The sequence below is a fragment of the Rhododendron vialii genome, chromosome 13a (assembly GCF_030253575.1).
Source record: "Rhododendron vialii isolate Sample 1 chromosome 13a, ASM3025357v1".
In the NCBI taxonomy this organism is placed as follows: Eukaryota; Viridiplantae; Streptophyta; class Magnoliopsida; order Ericales; family Ericaceae; genus Rhododendron; species Rhododendron vialii.
In genome coordinates, this window is record NC_080569.1 from 623,370 (window position 1) to 639,833 (window position 16,464).

General features: G+C 38.7%; 1 protein-coding gene across 9 annotated transcripts; it reads left to right on the forward strand.

The window, feature by feature from the left end:
* The first annotated feature begins 5,240 nt into the window (after positions 1-5,240).
* Positions 5,241-15,472, forward strand: LOC131314430 (histone-lysine N-methyltransferase EZA1). Of its 9 annotated transcripts, none has more exons than XM_058343038.1 (19): positions 5,241-5,404; positions 6,281-6,382; positions 7,265-7,542; positions 8,302-8,463; positions 9,164-9,248; positions 9,417-9,572; positions 9,650-9,697; positions 9,778-9,849; positions 10,717-10,849; positions 10,966-11,419; positions 11,981-12,134; positions 12,641-12,861; positions 13,182-13,313; positions 13,383-13,470; positions 13,563-13,610; positions 13,699-13,827; positions 14,143-14,220; positions 14,302-14,506; positions 15,135-15,472. In XM_058343038.1, the coding sequence occupies exons 1-18, from the start codon at positions 5,366-5,368 to the stop codon at positions 14,491-14,493; spliced, it is 2,571 nt and encodes an 856-aa protein (XP_058199021.1). In that variant the 5' UTR covers positions 5,241-5,365; the 3' UTR covers positions 14,494-14,506; positions 15,135-15,472. The 9 variants fall into 9 exon arrangements, with proteins under 9 accessions (XP_058199021.1, XP_058199022.1, XP_058199024.1 ...); XM_058343039.1 differs by having other exon boundaries at positions 15,151-15,472; XM_058343041.1 differs by having other exon boundaries at positions 10,717-10,843.
* Positions 15,473-16,464: the final 992 nt, after the last annotated feature.

The following is a 16,464-nucleotide window of genomic DNA, read 5'->3' on the forward strand; positions in this document are numbered from 1 at the left end:
TCCGGCGCGCAAAATTAATTAGGCCTTCAAAAAGTTGTAATTGTTTCGTTAAAAAAATTATTATTTTTCACAAATCAATAGATAGCAATGAGTTCTATCGTATTAGATTGTAAAAAAAAATTAAATTTTTAATGAAAAATATGCATGTTTTGTAAAGCCAAATTTTGCGCGCCGAACACTTATTTAGGGACGGAGAGAATATCTATATTCTATACTTCGTAGCTACCCATATATACCACCGACACGAGAAATTTCTCCACCCACACCATATCCATTAGCTTTCAGAACAGAAGCTTCTTTAGCAAAAAGAAGGAAAAAGGAGTACTGAATATTTCCTCCTCTGCGGATCAAAATAAAAATTACTCCTCTCACATAATATGTGGAGACTACTAGGTCATGTGTGGGCCTCACATGTTATGTGAGGGGTGAGAATATGTTCCTGGAGTACTGAATATTTACTGCAAAAGAAGTCCAATAGCAATATTCACCGCAAAAGAAGTCCAATAGCAATGGTCAACCCAACAGCAACATTAGATTTCATTACGTAAAGATTTTTATTTTTTAAGCACTTATTTTTTGTTTTACGAGACAGATTATTCTCTCATAGTTCATCACTTTTAACTAATTCAAAATATAAGTACTTATTTTAGTTAGTGAAATACACTAAGTCAAAATTTGATGGCTACCAAATGTTGATGCTCGGGCATCCGGCCGGCCGGTTCATTCTCGACACGTCTTCTTGTCCTCAACCGTGCGCTAAAATCAAATCCCAAGGGGCCCAGACCACCATTACAGTGAACGTCACGAATTAACTACTTCCACAAACTCATCACCTTCAGCTGCCGCCCGGCCATTTTAATGATGATTACGTTGTAAGCCTTCACTCTCTCTGTCGGTGGAGTGCTCAACAGGCATCTGAGGAGGAATTAAGTTGGGGAATTTGGGGTGGTAACTTGCTCAGCATATATATACTGGTGAATCTGTGTTATATGAGGCTTCATTAGCAGGAGAAAAACATACAGTTATACACATCAAACATGCATGCATCCAGCAAATTATGTACTTCAAAATTGAACACTAGACTTTCTTTATTTTTTCTTTTCAGTGTGCATTTTTTTCCGAGGAAGAAAATAAGGACAGAAAAATGCACGACATGCATTCTTTCTGATTCGAGCAAATTAATGAATATTGTATCCTGACCATTTGCGAAATTCCAAAATCATGACTGAGGGAACAGCCAAAAGGTGATCCCAGAATTTACATACAACTAAACTTATCGATCAACATTTGACGTTCAGGCTTCCCAAACTTTGGCGGTGCTTCGCGTGATTTCAATGCCAGGGCACGTCTTTCTTCCTTTGGGTAATCCAGTGATCCCAAAGCACCGCCAGGTTCAGCGGGCATAAATGCAATTAGTGCAACCAAAGCTGTTCAAGGAGATAAAAAAAAAAAAAAAAAAATCAACAATTCACTGTATGAAAATAGATCGGGGCACGGGCACCCACATATGCCAACACGGACACTTGCATCGCAGGAGGTATTTAGAGGGATAACCTCAGTAACAAGACTAAATGATGAATTTTCCCTGTTTCATTTGTCTTCACCTCCTTTAGCCCGAAATAATTTATGCATATCTGATATCCATATCTTTACTAACGCACACGGACGCACGCATGCACACACATGAGAGAGAGAGAGAGAGAGAGAGAGAGAGAGAGAGAGAGAGAGAGAGAGCCAAACTTGACTTCACTCAGACAGTCGTGATCAGGTAGCAGGTGGCGCACGTACCACAGCTTTCCAGCATTCTCCTCGTGGTAGCATTTCTCTTCTTTTGCTCCAGCTTGGAAAGAGGATCTTCACGACGTTGAGATTTCTTCTCATAGCTAGCCGCCGTAGTAGGGCTTCTTATTCCATCTTTCAATCTCCATAAATATCTCATTTCTTATGCATCTCCCCGTTTTGCCTATTGGATCTTCTTTCCTACCGTCTACGCACGCTGCAACCGTGGTTTTCTTAGCAACGCTTCGGTAGACACGGAACTCCGATCCCATCTCAATTAGAGAGTTTATGATCACGGACAGCCTATCTATTGGGCAAGTATTAGATTGATTTAGTGTTTATTTGGTCTGTAATATGGAATATGGCACTTTCGATGCTTGCACTTCTGATGTGGATATTGTTGCATTTATATGGGTGAACAAGGTCTCAGCTCTTTCTAGGCTTACCATTGCTATTAGAGTATTAGACTTCTTTTGCTAAAGAAGCTTCTGAAAGCTAACGGATATGGCGTCGGAGGAGGGGAAATGGAGAGGAGAGAAGAGAAGAGAAGAGGAAGAGGGAGGTAGAGGTGAGCAGTGGGCGGCCGACGGGTGGTTTTGGGTGGTTTCCAGTTGACTGTGGCTTGCGAGCAAGACCATGGTGGTGGGGTTCAAGTTGGAGAAGTTTCTAAGAAAAAATAAGAATAATGGAAAATGAAGTTCGAAAGGGTAAATAGTTCCCTTATGGCATCTTGTGGTCGCTGTTGCGGTTGGATTTCGCAGCCGCGCACGATGGAATTTCGATCGGTTTGAATGGTAGAAATGGTTTCTGGGCGTGGGTCTTGGTCTTTTTTAATGGTGGATCTCTTGGTGCTACTTGTGGTTGCTCTTGATCGGTTTTTATGGTGAGTCTTCGTCGTCGGTGCCCATGGTGGTGGCGACCATGGCAGCAGCATGCTTCCGCTCTTTTCTTCTTCTTTTTTCATTTTCCTTTGACAGGAATTTGGGAGTGACAAAATGACCAAGATGCCTCTCATTTTCATGGTTTGTATTCACAGTGTTAGACTTAGAGACTTAATTTGTACAAAATTAAAACGTTGGGGACCAAATATCTCCAATATTTTTGTTGGGGATGAAAATAATACTTTGGGGACTTAAAAAGTTAATAAGCCATTCTTAATTGCTACTAATTAATCCTGAAAACCAATTTTCACAATATTGTGAAACCATTCCTTAATTTTCTGCCTGCCAAACCAAATAACTATATATATATATATATATATATTAAGCAATATTCTTTTATGATTGTGCTTTAAAAAAATAAATGTATTCCCTATGCTTACAAGCCACCCATACCACCGACGCCATATATCCGTTAGCTTTCAGAAGCTTGTTTAGCAAAAGAAGTCTAATGGCATGCAATGGTAAGCCTAGAAAGAGCTGAGACCAGCTTGTTCACCCATATAAATGCAACATTAATATCCACAACAGCTCTAATTAAGTTTCATCTCAACCCACAACGTACGTACGTACAGCTAGCTCTTGTTTCCATATCCGGACCAAGCTTTGTATTCAGGGGGCTCAGTTGTTGGCTTGTTGCTTTGTTGAAGGCACTTCAAAAAAGGGTTGGCGGTTAGTTCATGGCGGCCGGCCAGCGACATATGCTTTCCATAATTTCCTATTCTTGCCAGTTGCCACCGTATCAAAACAAGAAGGAGAAAAATAAAATACAAGGTCTGAGGGTAGTACTTCGTAGCTTATATATGGATGCTTTTGGATAGATGTGGTTGTCGATCGATTTAATCTTCAACTTCAAGAAAAGATAGAGGATTTAGGTGGCTTTTGAAACTAGAGTGGAAGATGAATTCGAGTATATATAAGAAGTGTTGTGCACCAAAATGGAACAAATTAATGCTTATTCAGTTAAAAGAAAGAAAACCCCAGCAGAGTAATTTTTCTTTTTCGTTTCTGATAAGAGCAAACTCAAACACTGCATGTGTATGTATATCGACTCATTCTTCATGTCATCCACAAGATCACGAGGGAAAAAAAACCAAGGAAACGTACAGTTCTGCGCATCAGCTTATGATTGAAACTTTAACGAGACAACGATCACTAGAAATTAAACACAAGGAAGAATAAACCGCAGAAGTACTAGTAGTATTAAAATTCTCCAAAGAAAAAAAAAAGGGAAGAAAAACCTGAGAAGAAATGAAGAATTTAGGGTTGAAAGTGTTTATGAAGTAAGAGTTGCATGTGATGCATCTCCTTCAACTATTGTAGGATTCTCTTCACGACCGGGTTCTTCACCTTGGGCTTTTCTTCTCCGACGCCATTTTAAGAGAGAGAGAGAGAGAGAGAGAGAGAGAGAGTGTGTTTCTTCTACTTCTTTATATAATTCCGTTGCCCAGTTACTTTGCCCATTTTTTTTTTCTTTTCTGACAAAAAGAATTTGACACAATTCTATTGAGAAATATTAGAAAAAAATCATCTTAAAAATACAGTAATACTATAGATTTTCAAATACAGTAATACTAGAGATTTTCCCTTCTTAGGTGTTGTTAATGACACAACTATTTTTGTTTGTATCAAAACTGTAGTGCATAAAAGCTATGTACCATATGTAAGGTACAAGCTTTTATGCACTAGAATTTTGGCAAAAAAAAAAAAATGATTTTGGCATTATCGTTTCTTTTCTTTTTCTTTTATTTTATGAGACTTTTCTATATAGAGCCTTATTTTCAATGATTACAATTCAGTAATTTCAATGGTTTGTAGACCACCGTATAAGAAATTGAGACGCGGAAATAGAATATATAGAGACAACCACCATTTATCATTGCCACCCGATGTCACATAATGCAAGGGTAGGGCCGGATGTGAATATGAGAGCGTGAACGTGAAATCATATTTCAAAAAAATCTCCCCAACAACTAAATTTGTAAGTCTAAAAATTGATAGAACGAGCACACAATGAATATTGAGAGCGAGAAAGGGAGCCATTTTAAAAAATGAGGTGACTATTATCACCATGTATATGCGTAACCTTCTCCCCAAGGTCCACACAAGACCAAACGGGAAATAGGGATGGTGCTCCCCCTCCTCCGAGTGGGGTTCGCTCCGATCGGATTGGAGTACACTCCATTTGATCGGAAATATTCACATCATATAGTTTGTTGTGTAGAATAGGTATGCAAAAAATAAGCTCGATTGGATATAATGAAATGCCTGATCAGAACACTTTTATTTTGAAAAGAATGGATCAGAAACACTGAATTAAACCCATTGGAACTTATTATGTACAAGTTATGCGTTTCCTATTAGGTACGTATTAATATCCGATTGAACTGATTTTTTGCACACTTGTTTTACGCGAGAAGCTCTATAAAGTGAACATTTCCGATCAATCGAAATGAGACCAAAGAAGGTCCCACTCGGCGGGGCAGCACCATCCGTCAGTCCGACCAAAGCGAATCATCGGTGGACTCAAAGAACCAGATTCCGCCCCCTTTCCACAGCCCAGAGGCCCCAGACAAGTCCAATCTCAGCTTATTTCACACTCTCTCTCTCTCTCTCTCTCTGGATTGAATTCAGGGAGCAGAGCGATCATGATCTCCAAATTAACCGACTCTGCATCTAAACCCCGAGTCAGTTTCTCACTCTCTCTCTTTACTCCGATCATTGAATTCTTTAGTCTACTTCTGAATCGGTAGTTCTATTTTTCCCTTCGTGTTTTATCAGTAATTGACATTGATTTTGGTCTTTACTGTAATCCAGTCATATTTGTTAATAGAAAGTTTCCACTTTTGAGTTAAGTTTATTAAAATCCGCTGGATTAGCTTAACTGAAGTTCAGAATTCGCCTATTCTCATGTTCTACTCGTAGGAATTTTAATTTTGGCTATGTTTGGTTTGATGGAATGGGAAGTGAAATCGAGTGGTTAATCGTATTCTACTCCGATGTTTGGTTCACTAAAAATTGAAGGAATAGCCCTTCCACATGGAATTATTATTTATCCAAATTCATTCAAATGAAGAAATAGCTATTTCATTTGAAAAGTAAAGAAAGTACAATTTTATTCCACCATCCTATTTGGATTGTTAATGTCACTCTCATAATTACTAATGCCACTCCCAAAATTATTATTGCCACTCCCAAATTCCATTCCATATGTGATTTTCTAGCATACCAAACACAGGAATTGGAATGCAAATTCCATTCTTGCTATTGATTCCTAGCCACAATCAAACATGGAAATGAGAATGATTATTCCAGTCTCATTTCCTCCAATTCCATTTTGTTCTTAATTCCATTCCGATTTACATTCCAATCCATCCAACCAAACACAGTCTTAATGGTTTTGTAAATTATCAACTCCAGGGGGAGCCTGGGGAAATTTTGATTGGCTATAAGTTTATGAGGTTTTGTTTCATATGATGAATGGTTTGCACTGGATGCATTTGCACTTTCTTTATTGGAAAACACCAAATATAGTGATTCTATGTGCTTTATTACTTTGACAGAAATTGCATGCAGAACAGACAAGTGATGGCTTTGGAAATTTAACACGTAAAATACAACAGATGAAAAAGCAGATTCAAGCCGACAGAGTTGTTTCAATCAGAGTAAGTTTCTTACATCTGCTTTATGGTTTTACCTACGGGAATGATACGCTTTGTTGCACTTAATTGCAATTTTCTTCTTACTAACAGAAATTGGTAATCCCAACTCACTATTGTATATACCTTGCTTATCTTTAGGTTACAGACTTAGTTGTCATAACCCGTCCATGTATGGGTGAGATGTTCATTCTTGTATTCTAAAGTTGGAGAAGAAAAAGGCCCCTCCCTTATCTTTTTGCATTTTTTTTGGTGATGAGCAAAGGATTGGCAACGCTCTTCCTTGTAAATGATTCTTTTAAACTGCTTTCTCTCTCTGTCATGTGTATATTGATGGTTTTCTTTCTAAGTTAAACAGAGGCATGTAGAGTGCTTCTTCTTCACCACATTGCCAAAAGACAAATGCTTACAGTCAAAAGCATTCTAAAGTTCCATTTTAGTCGTGGAGCAGTCAGCAGTGTCGAGTCACCGGAATTAGCCTCCCCATTCTCCACTAATGCGTTGGGTGAAGACTACCTGCATAAGTACTACGTCTCCTAAGCTCCGCTGTAAAAGGGAGCCTTGTGCATCTTGTTCTTAAACATTCCTGTGGGTGGGTTTTTTGTTTTTTTCGCATGACTGGACAAACAAATTATGTTATTGGTTTTCAATTTTAGATTTAGCATCACACAATTAGAACCGATAATGCGTAATACAACGTTGAAAGTTACAGAAAGGACCTAGATGTAGCCTAGGTGGGGATTTCAGTTTCGGCATGACCACTAAGTGACTATGAGCTAAGGTAACAGGTGCCCTCGGTTTCATGTCCATTAAAGAACATGCAGCGGGGAGAAGCATTGCTTGTTAGGATTGACAGCTAACATAGAACTCACTTTACATCCTTCACAGGAAAAGCTCGAAGAGAATAGAAAGAAGCTTGAAAGTCATGTTTCTCTGCTTGTTTCATCAGCAACGTTAAGAAATGATGCTTCAGTTATCGATGCTGATGGTCAAGGTAGAATCCTTTCTTCAAGAATTGAAAATCCTCTCTGCAAGTTTGGTGGATTTGCTCAAGCATCAGGGGACAAAGACTACGTCAATGTTCAAGAAGTTGTTTACTCAATAAGTGCCAAGCTTCCATATATTGAGAACATACCACCTTACACTACTTGGATTTTTTTAGACAGGTATGAATGTTTACTTTTCTTCTTCTGCGTTTCTGGTTTGTGGCATCACAGAGGTCAATGACAACTTGGAACTAGCTACATTACACCAACTTTCCAATGATGCACGGACAAGGGTTTGAAGAATAACGTTGTGTTGACATCACAAAATTATGCTGCTACTTAGAATTAGGTAGGGAGAAAGAATCATCAAATGTTGGATCCTAACTGAGTCCCTGGTATGACAGGGTTGGAAATACTTGGTATTTCTCTCTCAAGTTGTAATAACGATTGAGCGTGCAATTTGCAACATGCTCTTGCAAATTACAAAGGAACAAGGTTTGCTTGGGCTGCAAGGTCTTGTCATTTGTCAGGAATAAGTACTTGAGGGATGATTTGGTAGCCAGTGCAAGTGATAGCATCATTATGGGGAAGCGAGTGTTTGGAGGGATGCTAAGAAGTAGCAACTCCTGACAGCATTTTGATAACTGTACAGGAGATAATATGTACATAGCACGAAGGTCCTACAGCATTAGTAGCCATAAGTTGGATTTTTTATATTCCTAGTGTTCTGAGCAAAAGAGCGAAGAGATACACCACAGAAACGCCAGTTACGCTTTTTCTAGGTAGTAAACAGCAGTCAGATTTATGGGTGGGTGCAACATTGAACTTTGTTGCAGTGGTAAGAGCTTAGAATAAATGAGTAGTGCTCAATTTAATTTATCCTGTTCGAAGTGAAGTTTCTATTTTGTATTATTTTCTCAAATTTGTTACACAGCACAGGAATCAGAGAATGGCTGAAGATCAGTCGGTGGTTGGGAGGAGACGGATTTATTATGATCCACATGGAAGTGAAGCATTGATCTGCAGTGATAGTGAGGAAGATATTGCAGAATCAGAAGAAGAGAAACGTGCATTTTCTGAGGGGGAAGATCGCATCTTACGGTAGATTTAAATATGATGCGTTGTTATTTGTGAAGTAAAAAAGGGAAATAAAATATCAAAGGGCAATATCTCCTGTAGCTAGTTCACTTCCCCGGCGCATATCCAATCTGACAATATCAATAGGGAAGGGCTATAGACTTGTAGCAGTGTTCTGGTAGTGTTGTGTATTGACAAGTGCATTGAAATATGTTTTGTTTGATGTGGTATGGTACCTTAGCAAATACATTTTTTTTTTGGAAGGTCAATGGAAAAGGTGACTTGAATGTGAAACTTCATGTTTTTTTACCTTGAACGGACTACAATTGCTTTTGATGCAATGAACTTTTGTCACTGAGTTCTGTTCTTATTAACTTTACCTAAGCTAGAAAGGGCAATATAGGGATCAAAAAAAGAATTGAAGGTCTTCTCAAGCCTAAGTAAGTAAATGCCAATGCCTTCCTTACTACATTTTCAAAACTTAAGTTGGAAAGTCCATCTTGTTCCATTTGTCTACCTATCGAGTTGGAATTTCATCTTGAACTCAGTGCATTAGGTGCTTTACGGAATTGGCGCGATTTTGCATGGATTCTTTCTTAGTTCCTTTCTATATTGCCGTAAGGCTTATTTCAAACCTGTATCAGACATTCAAAATCCAAACTCTTATTTAGCATCATAACCGCGATAAGATTTGGACTTATTATTCTTAGTCTGAACTGTGTAGGATGGTCGTCCAGGAGCATGGGCTTGGCGAGGAAGTTCTCAACATTGTGAGTCAATATATTGGAACTAACACTCCAGAAATTCAGGTAACTTATTTTGCTTTAATAGTCTCTATATTTTGGGAAGTGCTTGCTGCTTGGTATTGTCATTCTTGCATTTGATATGCCATCATTCATGTTTCATGATTCAGCTGTTTCTGTATTCCTCCAAGCACTAGTTCATTGATGTGAGATGTATATGTTGTTGTGATGCAGGAGCGTTGTAACAGGCTCAAGGAAAAAAGTCTGGAGAAACATGATCGAAGCTTCAGAAGTTTCGAAGGAAATGGACCAGAATATAACTCCTTCCTTGGAAAAAGTCTAAGTGCTACTTTAGACTCTTTTGACAATTTGTTTTGTCGTCGGTGTTTGGTACTTGAATTGAAACTGATATTGGTTTTACGATCAATTTAATTAGGTAACTTCAACAATTAATATCTGCTTTGCAGGTTTTTGACTGTCGTCTTCATGGCTGTTCTCAAAGTCTTATTGGCCCTGTAAGAATTGGTTTTATCAGACCTGTCCTTGACCTGATAATTTGTCATTTGTTGAATCTGAAAGATGATTTACTTGACAGAGCGAAAAGCAGATGTATTCTTCTGAATCGGACGATGATGGGAACCCTTGCAGTGATCAGTGTTACCTAAGGGTATGGCCTTTTCCTTTTAGATCTTTAATTTTGCTTTATTTGCTTTTGTATCTGCATCTAAGCTCCCTGGAGGAAAGTTCCAAGCACTCTTTGAGTGTTGTTTCAGGATTACTGGAGGGATGTATAAAGGATTGTCCACTCAAATTATTTTGGTCCCATTTACTCTCTGATTGTTGATTAATGACTTCCCATGCAAGGGTGAAGGTTTGTATGGTGCCCCATCCTCCTGTCAAGGCCCATCTATTAAACAACAACCACGCCCACCCCCCCCACTTCTGTATTCATAGAACAAGAAAAAAGCCCTGTCAATGGGCCATGCTGGGGTTTTGTGCTCTATTGACGTGTTGATTAGAAGGGAATCTAATTTTAACCTATCCTAAGAAGCTTATATTGCTACCATAGTCTTCCGAGGTCTGAATGCAACCTACCATTAGCATAAATTTGAGCTTATCTTTTTCTTTGGGTCCTAAGTAAATTTGAGCTTGTCTTGGGCAACCTGACTTCTTTTTACTTTTCACATAAGATTGAAAAATGCAAAGTACCTATATAAGAGACTATAATTTTCCATCATTTTGTCTGCCTTCCACAATAACATTTTTTGCTTGGGCTATGCCATACTTTGATTCCATGTGTCAAGGAAAGAAATACGATGTATCTGTAAAATGAAAGCCAGTTATCGTATGTACTGCAAACAGGGAGTATTTACAGTAAGGTAACTTTCAAGACTTCTAGTTTTTCAGTCATGCATATGTTACAACCACGTTCATACTGTACCACCTCCCAGGTCGTCACACTTCATGCTATCGGATTGGCTGACATATGTTTTTGCCATTTCTGCATGGGGATTTCTGTTATTATGGTCTGCAGTTAAAAGTTGTCAAAGACTTGCCGGAAGGGTCAGCTGTTAAGTCCTTGCATACAATAGAAAGCAGAAGCTCGGACGAGGAAGAACGGTCTCCAATGTCCCCTAGTGCTGATGACACACGTGATGAGGGTACATGTACAGTTTTTCCTTCCTGACAACAGATGCATTGCTGAGATAATGGAGATTATTACATTTTTTCATAGTCTGAAAGCTGTGCTCATTGTCTAAATTGGACACATATCTCATGGCAGTAATGGACTATGGAATGGGGATGCACAAGGTTCCAAAGCATGCAATTGAAGTGCCGGAAAACTTAACCCTGGTTTCATATGATGACCAGGGTTCTTGCAAAAAACAGAAACTGTTATCAACTCATAATGAAGTTACTCTAGCCTGCGATGGGATTCCAACTGTAGACTCTGGTTCAAGTGAAGAAGGCGGGGACATCCAAATTGGGGTCCCCGATAACAATGAACTCCTTAAGGCCACCATAGCGGAAGACAAATCCAGCTGTTCACTTGGGCAGAGTGAGGACTGTGCCAGACATGAAGCAAAAGGCATTTGCCACAATGCAGAAGCTCCCATCTTCAAGGAGGCATCCAATTCCACAAAAGGACAAGTGCAAGGAGTTCTAAGCAACAGTGAGTGGCAACCTCTTGAGAAAGAACTGTACTTGAAGGGAATTGAGATCTTTGGAAGAAACAGGTAATTCATTCCCTACAAGTGTAATCATCTTGATATCTTGTATGACTGTGAGTGTGACTGCATCTGCATGGGACTGGGAGGAAGAAATTGAAATTTTATGAGATGGGATGCTGGCCATGGTATAATACCTCACTTGATGACCAAGGAGCATAGGTGTGTCTTACTAATGGTGTTTTATCTTGCAAGCTAGGAAGGGCGGAATGGGAGGCTTTGAATGTGCAGAACTTTGGTGGAGCCAGTCTTTAGTAGTTAAAAATGCATAGAAGCTGAGTATTGCATATAATATATGGAAATTAGAAATAGCAGAAGACTACTCTGGTACAATTTCATGGATGAAAATGAAATCTGGAGATGGATCTTAAATGGATGGCCACTTTAATATATCTATGGAGTTTATTTACATTTATAGACTGCACTTTTGTTCGTTCATACGCACATTGTAATTGTGTGAATTTGAGGGTCGGTGAATTTGCAGTTTTATGTGTTTGTTGAATGCTTGGGCCTCCTGAACTACTAGTTTACTTTTTGTGTTTTACCTTACTAAAAACGTATGCTTTGCAGTTGCCTCATAGCCAGGAACTTACTTTCTGGCTTGAAGACTTGCATGGAGGTATCCAGTTACATGTACAATCATGGAGCTGCCCTGCCGCGTGGAGCTATTGGTATTCGGAGTTCATTTGCAGAAGAAACTGAGAAATTTGATGCAGATTTTATGGTTTGTTTAGTTACTTCTCTTTTTATCCTTTATGATATGATAAGCAGGTAGGTGAGGAACTGAGGATACTTATCAAAAGATAAATAAGTAAAACCAAGCAAGTAGGTGAGGTGTTCTAGCTAAGGTGGGAACTTGAAACCATTGTTTACTGCTACCCAGAACAAAGCCAGTAGACATCTTTCTGTCATTTTCAGTTATACTGCCTATGTTTTGTTGGTCAACGATAAAGATATTGTAAATGTCTTTAAGTACTTAATAAAGCTCATTATTTTTATTTTCCAAATCAGTATGGACTGTACTATCTACATCAACTTTTAAAGTAGCCTTGTGTTGCTCCAACTGAATTCAAAGTGCACTAATTTCTCTTGTATCTCCACCAGTTGGAGAACCACCTTGGGGAACTTGTTTGTACACTTCTAAAGTCTGTAAATATTTATTTCAGTCCCTGTGAACTGGGGTGTTCATTTGAGCAAGTGTATTTAGTAGTAGCTATTTGGTTGTGTTAGGAGCCAGAGATACCAGCAAGGCCGAGGTTACTTCGTAAAAGGGGCAGAACGCGGAAGCTTAAATATTCTTGGAAGTCTGCTGGCCATCCATCAATGTGGAAAAGAATTGCAGATGGGAAAAACCAGTCTTGTAAGCAATATATACCATGTGGATGTAGGTCAATGTGCGGAAAGCAATGCCCCTGTCTGCATAATGGAAATTGCTGTGAGAAGTATTGTGGGTAAGCACAAAATAGATGAAATGCGTAAAGCTCTTGAAAAGTAGTCATGCTCCATTCTTTGTGAGATAAATCTTGCTGAATGATAAAGTGTCAAATGCATGCCTTGGAGTGATTAATTTAACTCCTCCGCCAGTTTCACAATACTTGTAATGCTTAATTGAGTAGATTACATGAATTAGATGTACATGCGAAAATTTCATAAATTTCATTTTGTTTCAGAAATGAACGTTATTCATATGCTACCTGGGCGTTTCGTCCATTCCAATTAATAAACTCCGGAGTAAAGATAAACTTCATTCCAAATCCCTGTTAATTGGCAGGTGCTCCAAAAGCTGCAAAAATCGATTCAGGGGATGCCACTGTGCGAAGAGTCAATGCAGAAGCCGTCAATGCCCATGCTTTGCTGCTGGACGTGAATGTGATCCAGATGTTTGTCGTAATTGTTGGGTTAGGTAATAATCATGTGCCTTTCTATCTTTTTCTTTCTTACTGGTTTTATTATAGTTTCACACTTTGTGCAGCTGCGGGGATGGTTCATTAGGTGAGCCACCCAAGCGAGGAGATGGCCAATGCGGAAATATGAGGCTTCTTCTTAGGCAACAACAAAGGGTGATCAATTCTGGGAGTTTAACTTTTCAATAAGTACCACACTTGTGATTTTTGAGAGAGATGCATTTAATACCATTTCCCCTTATTTTCAGATCCTTTTGGCAAAATCTGAGGTTGCTGGATGGGGAGCCTTCTTGAAGGTAGGAAGATAATGGATCCTATCTTGTCATAAAAATGTGAAAATTCTTCCTTGCTAGTTTTTCTAGTAACTGGATTATTTCCTTTCAGAATCCTGTCAATAAAAATGATTACCTTGGAGAATATACTGGTGAATTGATTTCACACCGAGAAGCAGATAAGCGTGGCAAAATTTACGATCGTGCAAACTCTTCTTTTCTTTTTGACTTGAATGATCAGGCAAGTGAAGTTTATGGATTAGAACTTGTCTCTACATAAATTTTCTATATTCACCCTAGTGTAGCAAAACGACTTTCATTTTTTAAAATCTAGACGCATACCCCAAAATGATTCGGCCTCCAGTTCTTAAGCCATAAAAAGATGTAAAATTCTTATTTGATGCATAGTTCCATTCGTACATTCCTATTACAAAACATAATCTAGAGAAAGTCAATTAAGATGGTTCACAATGTGGAACTTCTGACCGCTCAGTAGTTATAATTAATCACACGCTTTATGTCTGAATAAAATGAGCAGCTCTTCCTTTCCTCGCAGTTTGTTCTTGATGCTTACCGCAAAGGAGACAAGCTGAAATTTGCAAACCACTCGTCAAATCCCAACTGTTATGCGAAGGTGAGGAGTTGTACTTCATTAATTTCCTTGTGGAATTTGATCTGTTAACTAAGCCAAGGCAACGGTTGGTTTTGTAACTAGGTCATGCTGGTGGCTGGTGATCATAGGGTTGGTATTTTTGCCAAGGAGCATATTGAAGCCAGCGAGGAACTCTTCTACGACTATCGCTATGGACCTGATCAAGCACCTGTGTGGGCCCGGAAACCAGATGGTTCCAGAGGAGATGATTCATCCGTTTCTCATGGTCGGGCTAAGAAACACCAATCTCATTGAATGACTAAATGAGGTACCTCATTTGAGTAGAACTTCAAGTGTGCTTTTAATATTCTCTAAGGTAGAACAGTTATAGAAGCCGATCCTCATGAAGTGTGCGGCATACAAGTAACCTGTACATGTTATACGGACAAACACAGAGCTTGGCAAGAAGATAGAACCCCGGAAATAACAGATTGGAATGTTGTTGGAGAATACTACTTACTAGGGCTGTAATCGTACTTATGGTGTAGCGTGATTTGTAATCAACGAGTATATGTTGCTCTTTAGATGGTACACGAGTTTTCATGTTTCAATGATTTATATGAAAATAAAATATGTACTTCTTCCGATGACCGATGATTAAGCAAAAAGAATATCTGCCTACTTCCCAAAAAAGGAATTCGGAAGTGAATGAGAACATTTACATGTTTCTTCCCCATACAACCAAGCAAGGAAGGAAGGTAAATTCTATGCCAGTTCAGAAATGCTCCTTGTTAGAGCTTGTTCCACATTCATTACTTACAACCTCCAAAACTAGTATATGAGTTTGAGCGGCCTCTTTACTCATTGCCAATTTATTTTGAGTTGGATGCTTTTAACACTCCTCTTACAAGATATCTCTTGTTAAATAGTAAATGATAATTAACAATTCCTTCTAGGTGTCTGGGAACCCAGGAAGACACCAATGACTACAGAATCTTGAACACCTGAAGTGTAGCTGCCAAATTTTCTTCCATACACAGATGGACGACCATCTATTCAATATTCCAATCGACTAGTTACCTTCAAGAATGTCACTGGGGCTTTCATCTCTATTATGACCTCACGACGGGCCGGAAATTTTACCCTCGGAGCTGTTACATAAAATGGATTTTTTTTTTTTTTGATCTGTACAAAGAGTGGTGGTTAAATAGCTTATTTTTAGTGGCAGTTATCCTAATGAAGACAAACCTGAAATGAGAAGGAACTAAACTTTGAAATTTGAACCTTCCCAAAAGCATCAGCTTCTCACCCAAAAGCACTTGTTGAATGTAAGCAATCCGAGGTTGGAGAGCTAAAATTGTGGACGTGGCTTTGTTCACTTGGGGTCCTAGAACTGTCCCTTTCTTAACATGATTTCCAACAAGTTTTTTCTTCACTTATTACTCGTCTCTCTGTCTATCTCTCTCCACTTTTTATCCTAAAAAACTCCCTCAAAACTTGTACCAATACCGAGCCGAATTTTAGAGCTTTAGAATATTCAAGTTTGTTCGTTAAGTTTTTAGTGAATTCGAGCTCAAACTCGTGCTCAATGAAAATTGACAAGCCAAGCTTGAGCCTAGTTTGCTTAGGTTTGAGTCGTGCGCAAATGTGTTCACGAATCTTAACAAGGCAAAGAAATAATGTAAACATTCACATAAAAATCTATAGTTGCCAATAATATGTTCATTATGTACAAAAATTTGGTGAGCAATTAAACTTTTATACACTAAATAGTCCATTTTTTATGATATTTGTTTTGAGCGGTGGTGTAACGTGAACCTGTATATACAATTTAAATTTTTTGTTTACATAGCTCAAAATCGAGAATTTTTGGTACCAAATAAGTGGGTTTTACAGTTTAGGGACAAAGTAAAGTAACATCAGATAGTTTAGGGGATAAAATCGAGATTAACTCTAAAAAAAATCCCATCATCAGTTCTCACCATGGTCGAACGATCGACATAATCACCTGACGCCTTCTTCTTCACCGGCGTTATAGCAGCGAAGAACGTTCTGTTGAAGAACAAATATAGAATCAATACTAACTTGCACACGCACTCAGGGTCGGCCCAAAATATTTGGGTGTCCGAAGCCTGTTCTAAGAATGATGCCCGAAAAAATAAAAAATAAACTGTTAGGCCTTGTTTGATTCAGGAATTAGGCGCATGGGATTGGACTATAGAGCGCCTAATCCCGCATTTTCCCGTGTTTGGTTCCCGCTTGAGGAGCTGGGATTGTTAATACCAG

Bases quoted from the DNA above. Each gene is read 5' to 3' on its own strand.
- LOC131314430 (XM_058343038.1), top strand. From the start codon at position 5,366: ATGATCTCCAAATTAACCGACTCTGCATCTAAACCCCGA. The intron at 10,850-10,965 runs GTACAGTTTTTC...ATCTCATGGCAG, and splicing joins CACACGTGATGAGGGTACAT to TAATGGACTATGGAATGGGG. The intron at 13,314-13,382 runs GTAATAATCATG...CACTTTGTGCAG, and splicing joins TGTCGTAATTGTTGGGTTAG to CTGCGGGGATGGTTCATTAG.